General features: G+C 47.0%; 1 protein-coding gene across 1 annotated transcript; it reads left to right on the forward strand.

Moving 5' to 3' along the window:
• The first annotated feature begins 396 nt into the window (after positions 1 to 396).
• LOC149455119 (uncharacterized) lies at positions 397 to 6,582 on the forward strand. Its single transcript, XM_089686555.1, has 10 exons — positions 397 to 412; positions 1,654 to 1,680; positions 1,778 to 1,843; positions 1,938 to 2,042; positions 2,136 to 2,195; positions 2,285 to 2,371; positions 2,466 to 2,536; positions 3,872 to 3,988; positions 4,844 to 4,918; positions 6,421 to 6,582. Exons 1-10 carry the CDS (start codon positions 397 to 399, stop codon positions 6,451 to 6,453), a joined length of 657 nt encoding a protein of 218 aa, XP_089542681.1. The 3' UTR covers positions 6,454 to 6,582.
• The last annotated feature ends 1,144 nt before the right edge of the window (positions 6,583 to 7,726 follow it).

Here is a 7,726-nt window from a genome sequence, read left to right on the forward strand (position 1 = left end):
GAGGTTCAATGGGGCAATCCAGGCATAAAATGTATGAGAGTTCCACGGGACAGTCCAGGCAGGGAAAATAGGGGGATCCAGGGGGGGGGTAGTTCAGACAGGAGGATGGGGCACTCACGGTTTAGGCAGGAGTATCCTCGGGCACACTGCAGGTAGCAGGCAGGAGTACCCTCGCACACAGTGGATAGCAAGCACCTCTAGCCCCCCCCCCCCCAGGTATCAGCAGAGTACTCAGCGGGTTGGGTGGCCTCAGCTCAGACCTCCCAACAGCTGCTCATGGTGACGTACAGGTGACCAATAGCGAACTGGGTTCTGCTCCGGTCTTCTTAAGCTAGAGCAGGACGCTTCCCGATTGCCCTGGCATCGGCCCGCTCACTCGGGCCGCGCTCAGCGAGCATGGCCTTTGTCTCTGGTGGGCGCAGAGAGTGGGAAGACTCGTGCCCGCGCTGTGCCCACCGGGGGAGGCATGCAGGGCCCCCCCCCCCGGCGGCCTGTGCTGTGTGGGACCAGCAGGGTGGCTGACTCCTTGGCAACTTTGCTGAGGAGAGGTGCTACCTGCACCACAGGGGATGTTTCCTCCCGTCCTGAACAGCCTTTGATGTAGGCTTGTGCAGGACCCTAGGAATCTGCAAGGGGAAAGGAGGAGGGATGATGAAAGGAGAGCGAGGGGGGGGGACCATGACAATAAACATTTGTTAATCACTAATAGAGCTGTGTTTGGTGTCATTTGATCCCCAATGGCTGTTTGTGATGCGAGATTTTGGCCTACAAACATTATGGCTTAGATGTTCACACACATATCCCATCAAAATTGCAGTAATCACATTTTGTTTTTACACTTGACAGAATTGGACTTCTTTTGACCCATTAAATTACAATATGTGTATGTTATGTATGCTGTTTGAAAGTTGCAGAGTATATAAATTATGGAATATTTTGGACTAAAATGCAACTCCATGATGTACTGACAGCCAATCTCATTTGGTGAGGCCCCATAAGATGACATGAGAAATATTCTACAATGCATAGTACGTTATTATTAACACAGTATTTTAGAGAGGGGACATCTTGGGGGATTTTTGGTTAGTTTTGGGGTTAGGGGAATTTCATAATCTTGGCTTATCCTTACATTGAGAATCATTGTAACAGAAATGTTTAAAATTATCCTGACTTGCTTACATTACTGCCGTGTGGCCTTTTTGGTGATCTGGTATATATAGTCTACAGCCAATCATATTGACCAGGGTGCTGTGATTGGTCCAAATACCATGTGATAAGTGTGGTCCAATCCCATTAGGGCTTCCAAGAGTTCCTAATATGTAAATTAACATTGTGATCATGTCATTGCATAGCAAATACATGGTCAGCAAGCTTAACAAATCATCCTCCTACCATGACTTGCTATCTGCTGTAATGCGGTGGACAAAGTTGTGGAAAAGCAGTCTGCCCCAGCGGATGTAAATCCAAAGTCAAAACATAAATTAGGGACACAAACACAATTATGCCTGTATGTGTGGCCTGACACCAGGAGATGGACAGTTGTCATTCAGCCCTGTGGCCTTAGCTTTGGCACACAGGTTTGTGAGAAATTAGTAAACTTCTGCCATGTTTTTATGTTGGTAATGTTCTGATTCTGTGTTATTCTTTTTGTAGAGCAAGAGAGTGAAGAGGAGGCCCACCGTAAGTGCCTTGAATGTGATTGGCTGTTCTCTGTGTGCATTATGTAACTTGGATGTCTGTAATGTGTTTGTTGTGTTCTATCTTGTTGTTTATGTAGCACCAGCTATCTTGGAAGAGGGGGACGAGGAGGATGATGAGGAGGGCACATCCTCTCAGGCCCACTGTAAGTGCATTGAATGTGCTTGTCTGTTCTCTGTGTTCCTTGTTGTCCTTGGCTCTCTCAAAGGGGTTGTTGTTGTTATTTCTTGTTTGTGTAGTACCAGCAAGGTTGCTTCCAGTGGAGAAGGAGGCGGCGGCATCATGGTCGCGCCTCTCACTGCGGTCACCCATTCTGCCAGAGACCCCCTCTCCTCCAGCTCACTGTAAGTGCCATGGATGTGCTTGCCTGTTCTCTGTGTGCATTATGTAACTTTGATGTCTGCAATGTGTTCTGTTCTATCTTGTTGTTTATGTAGCACCAGCCATGTTGGAAGAGGAGGAGGCTGATAAGGAGGGCACCTCTTCTGAGGCGCACTGTAAGTTCATTGAATGTGCTTGTCTGTTCTCTGAGTTCCTTGTTGTCCTTGGCTCTCTCAAAGGTTGTTGTTCTTTCTTGTTTCTGTAGTTCTCGCAAGGTTTTCTCCAGAGGAGGCCCACCAGCCACCTCCTTTATTTCCACCACACCAGGAGGCCCCTTCACCTCCAGCTCACTGTAAGTGCCTTGGATGTGCTTGCCTGTTCTCTGTGTGCATTATGTCAATTTGATGTTTGCAATGTGTTGGCTTGGTTCTTTCTTGTTTGTGTAGCTTCAGCCATATTGGAAGAGGGTGAGCTGGAAGAAGAGGAGAGGATGAGTGCTCTCCCCCTCAGGTCCACTGTAAGTACCTTCAATGTGTTTGGTGATTTTCCTTCTGTACAATCATGCTGACCATAGCTGTAGGCTAATTTGATCGGACTGTAGTTTCTTATCTAAGTCGGTCTTGTTTTTGTTTCCACTACTGCAACTTACCTAGGTGGTTGAAGCATTGGTCCAATACTTCATCTGTCCCCCTTAGGTTGTAAGGGTGGTAACTCTGCTGTGACGGAGTGTAGGCAGGACTGAACATACAGAGCAGATGATAAACACACAAAGCTTTATTGAATTAGGACATTCACTCAATTTGGGTCTGAAGGTAGCATCCAAGTTCCCGGGGCAGGGGAAGAGCAGGGATGGCTCCCAAAAAAATTGTAATCCGGCCCCAGGAAAGGCAAACATAGAGTGTCTGTTAAATTGTAATCCAGGCAGGGAAGGGAAAGGAGGGAGAGTTCACGGCCCTTCCATACAGGGGGGAAAACGGGCACAAACACAGTTCCAGCAGGGGTTTTCCTGGCTCACAGCGGCCGACAACAGGGGGCGACACTAATCGACACACAGCAGAGGGTCCACTTCTACAGCACACTGCAATCTTGGCCTCACAGTATTAGGCAGTGTAGCAGCGGGTATTCCTTCTGAGCCCCGAGTATTAGCAGAGTGTTCAGCGGGTAATAATCTTGAGTCTCTCCGAGCAGGATGCAGAGTGCTCAGCAGGTAATAATCCTGGTATCCCCAGAGTATTATGCAGAGTGGCTGCGGGGGTCTTGCCTCAGCGCAAACCTCCCAGCAGCTTCGCAGTGGATGGAACACCTGGGAGAATCCTGCGTTGTCCTTCTTAAGGCCGAGCAGGATGCTCCCGGTTGCTCTCGCAACATCTGGCCCAGCACCGCGTTGCCCGGGCAACGAGGCATGCCCCTTTGACACGGGCCACGCTCTCGAGAGCGCGGCCTTTTTTTTCTGGCTCGTGCAGGCGCGGGAAGCCTTGCATCGGCGCTGGACTCGCCGGGTTACAAAACCGGGTTTGAAAAGGTTACAGCTAAGGGTATAGTGGCTGTTAACACCACAACCCCTTACAATATCCAACATAAAGATTGGACTTTGTTAATTTTCATGAGTGCACCCTCTTCTATTTGGATGTTCAGGAGCCAGAATTTCATGTTCGCTTTCTTTGAATTCCATGGCTCCCTAGGGTCATACACTATCCAAACTTATCTGGAGTTAGTCTGCACCTTGTGCTTCAAGTCTGAGATAATGTAAGGCTTGGTTTCAACATTGTGTGTGTTTGTAGTAAACTCTTACATTTACAAAGCCTCGAATTAGACTGACATGTGGAGCTCTTTTGCTTGTGTTTTTTTCAAGTTTCCTGGCACTCTGAAAGGGAATGGCTGCACTCCCGAGCCCCCAGGAAGCAATGGATGGAGGAGGAGGGGGAAGTCTCCTCCAGTTTCCCCGAGCCCCAGGACCCAGTTAGGCCCGGTATGTCCCATTTGTGTGAATGTGATCAACTTTACAATATTTGCTTTTGGACAGTGTCTATGTGTGGGGGTGTCACATGAGGTATGTTGGGTAAAGGGTGGGAAGGCTGGCACCAGACTTATTGTTTTTTGGGATTCCCGATCTGCTCCAAAATACAAATGCCACCTTGCAGTGTGCATGTGTTAACCCTCGGGGGCATTTGTATTTTTGCGTAGGGGAGGGGAATATTGTGTGGACTAAGCCCTTTTGCAGCTAGACTGTCAAAGACTTAGATCTTGTGACATCTTCCTGTGAAGCGTCAGATCTGCTGCCGACCTATGTCCTTTGCTTTGGGATGCTTAAAGTCACTCTATTGTAGACCCAAGGAAGGAAAGTGGGAATGGCTGCAAGGGCTGACCAATGAGTGTTTCCACTCTTACTGTAGCGTAAGCGTAGCTACGCTGTGTGTGAGCCAATTCCTCTTGTCAAGAGCAAGCCTCTCCAACATTGGAATGCTTGTACCACACCACTGGCAAGAAAGACTGTTCTTATCATGGCTGTCAGCTGTGACATTTGGGTTATATCCTAAGGTGATCTGAAACATCGTCAATGGACAGCCATGGAGTATGTTAGCATTGTAAGATATGAGCAGCTTGCTGGAGTGTGAGTGCCAACAAGTGGCCAAATGATTTTGGCCTTAAGCTCTTCAGGTTCTGGTCATCTAGTTTAGTAACCCAAACCGAAAGGGGACTTGCCTATGTTGGTTAGGGCTTACTACCTGGGGCCTGTACTATGTGACTGTTTAACATCCATGTGTTTGTCAAATGTCAGGACTCGCATCTTTACTGTGTCTTTTTTTTGTTACTCTTCACGTAGTTGTACCTCAGGATGTCCGGCCTGTTATGGGGGAGTTCCAGCCCCCTCTGGATGCAGAGGCCAACATCCATCCAGGTCAGTTTCTAAACTGTTTACACATGTAAAGTATGTAGAAAGCGTAAGCTCCCCCTTGTCTAAATTGGTCGGCCTCATCCTGTGTTTAGGCCCCCCCCCCCCAAAGAAATAATGTCAGGGCTCCCGGTAAGACCAGAGATGCGTGAACTGACACGGAAACGCAGGCTCAAGTATGGTGTAACAATATAATTTATTAAGGGTTATACACAAATATAACACACAGTATAACAAAACCAAACCTCCAACTGATAACGGAATGTACACAGATAAGAGCAGTCAGGGCTGGCGAGGTGGAGTGGTCAGGCGGACCGGGTCAGGAATCATCGGGCAGACAAGACACAAAGGAGTAGGCAGAGCGTAGTCAGACGGGCCGGGCCAGGAACAATCAGGCAGACAAGGTACCAAAGGAGCAGGCTGGAAAGTGGTCAGGACAGGCGGAGTTCATTCAGGGTCAGGATCAAGCAGAATCGGGAAGCAGACAGGATGCAGTTACAGGGACTCATGGGAAACATACACCAAGGCACTGACTGCAGGTCTGGCCATTCCTTAAATACACCTCCTGCAATCAGCCTCAGGTGATGGCTGACTGCAGGAGTGAGCTTCTGGTTGCTGAGAGCACCCGCTGGCCAGCCCTGCTACTGCAGCCCACAAGGCAGGTAAGTCCCACCACCATTGGCAAGTCCATTCCTGACAAAGCATTCACACTAAACAACACATCAGGCAGATAGGGGCTTAATCTTCACACTTAGACCTGACAGCTGGGTTTGTCTACATAGGCATACATTAAAGTGTTTTTCTAATTAAGAAAGAACAGTAAACAAAGAATAGGACACAATAGTCAAGCACTAACCCGACACTCCAGTGAGGAAAAACCTGCTTCCCAAGTAACAAGTGTTTGTTCCACTCTGGTCTCTCCACCATCTTAAAGAATCATTACAAATAGATGCAGCTGATACATCCAGCATCCTGGGAGATGGACTGCCTCCCTTCAAGGACACACCTGGTTAATCACACTGCCAGCTCTATAGGAATCTCTGGAACTGTGTGGAGGGAGTTGGTCCACTAGCCTCCAATAGGCTCACATAGTTTGCTCAGCTCTGTGCTCTGGCTGTGTATAATGTGTGTAGGGATCCCCCCCATGCAGCTAATAGAAAGCTAGGATAGATGTCTTTGGGAACTCTGTGGAGGAGATAGGTGTGGCAAAGTCATCTGTTGTCTTTACTGATGAGATTGCCCTTTTCACTGTTGTCCACAGATATATTTGTAGTCAGTGAGCAAACATTTTGATCTAGGCCTAAGGATTCCAAGCTCACTCCCTGGGCCATGAAATCCTCCTAGGCAAGAAATGTAAGCTCTGTGTTCCAATTATGAGTTGACAACAGCATAGAGTTTTTTCAGGATAATGGACAAAGTTAGACAAGTATTGCATGCTGTTTGTTTTGGAAGCAAGTGTGTCTTTTTTTTATTGCAGTTAATAATTTTTTTTTTTACTTTTTCTACAGTGTTCAACCAGCCAGCCATTCGTGGAATTATGAACTGGATGTGCCGACGCATCATTCATTTGGGGCCTGCAGAGGATGAGCCTGCCATCATGGCATTTTTTAAGGCCCAAGTTTAGTTTTTTTTTATTTTTTTATAAATAAATATTCTATTTATATTTGACAGTGCACTGTGTTGTGGCCTTCTTTAGCCTTTGCAGGTAGGCAATCTTCTTCATTGCAGTTTGAGCTGATCTGCATGTCCCTAAAGCATTGCAGTACTTGGCTAGCTCCAGCTGCAGTGGCCAATCCTGTTTTCCTTGAATTTTTGTCCAAAGTCTTTTCTGGCAAGTCCATCTTTAGGATTGCATGTTTCAAAGAGGTAAACCAGCTCCTTCAACCCTAAGCTTGGATATATAAAGATTGAAGTTGTCTGCTTGCTGTCTGCAGCTATTTCCAATCTTAGTTTGCTGCCGCTTGTGAAATGCCGCAATTGTTTACACAGAACACTCCATTCATGTTACATTGTTTACATTTGGAGTAGCTCTTCAGTCCATCCAGGGACTTCAAGGTAGCTTGGTGGAGTGTAGTTGTGAAGACTGGCAAAAGGGGAGGTGCAGCCAAGTAGATAATGTGTGGGTGGATCCTGTGGGCAACTCTGTCAAGATGTTTCTTCTCACCTCATTTCTAATTGGGATTGGCATTACACAGAAGCCACATGACCTGAAAGCTGCTCTTGGAAGGACTATCAGTTATGGATGAGACCACTTACATGCAATGTCCCGCAGCAAAGAAGAGGCCCTAATGGCCAAATTGACTATCTGCTCACCACATACCACTTGGATCAAACTTGTTGCTCATTCACATATCAAGTGTTTTGTCAACAGGAGGTTGGAAGGGAATGAAGTGAGGAACAAGAGTCCACTGGGCACATAAATTCCATAGGCACACATGTCTCGAATCAGGCAGTGTAAGATCCTATGCTCCCCAACCAAGCTCGTGGCAAGATGTGTAAAGCAAACTTAGTCAAGCATAATGATAGTCCAAACAACAGAAGTCCTTTTTCTTATTCTCACAACTTTTAGGTGTCTCTAGCTTTCCTTGGCAGGCTTAATGTTTGTAATTTGTAGCCTGGTTTTTCACCTGGTGGCCTGGCTATTGACACACTTCTTTTATAGTGTGTGTCAATGAAGTAGCCCAGGGAATGTATTTGGACAGCAGTGTCAGTCTCTGGGGAGGCAAGTGTTTGATGCAGGAGTCTTCTTCAAAATCAGCATCCCACAAAGAGCAAAGCTAGCCAACAATTTGCAAACAAGCTGCAATATTGTTT

Source organism: Staurois parvus, unplaced genomic scaffold, assembly GCF_062004578.1.
Source record: "Staurois parvus isolate SC_StPar_1 unplaced genomic scaffold, SC_StPar_1.0 ptg000402l, whole genome shotgun sequence".
NCBI classification, from domain to species: domain Eukaryota; kingdom Metazoa; phylum Chordata; class Amphibia; order Anura; family Ranidae; genus Staurois; species Staurois parvus.

Excerpts from the sequence above, each read along its gene's own strand:
- LOC149455119 (XM_089686555.1), top strand. Across the intron at positions 2,043-2,135 it reads CCCCTCTCCTCCAGCTCACT|CACCAGCCATGTTGGAAGAG; the intron begins GTAAGTGCCATG and ends TTGTTTATGTAG. Across the intron at positions 2,372-2,465 it reads CCCTTCACCTCCAGCTCACT|CTTCAGCCATATTGGAAGAG; the intron begins GTAAGTGCCTTG and ends TTGTTTGTGTAG.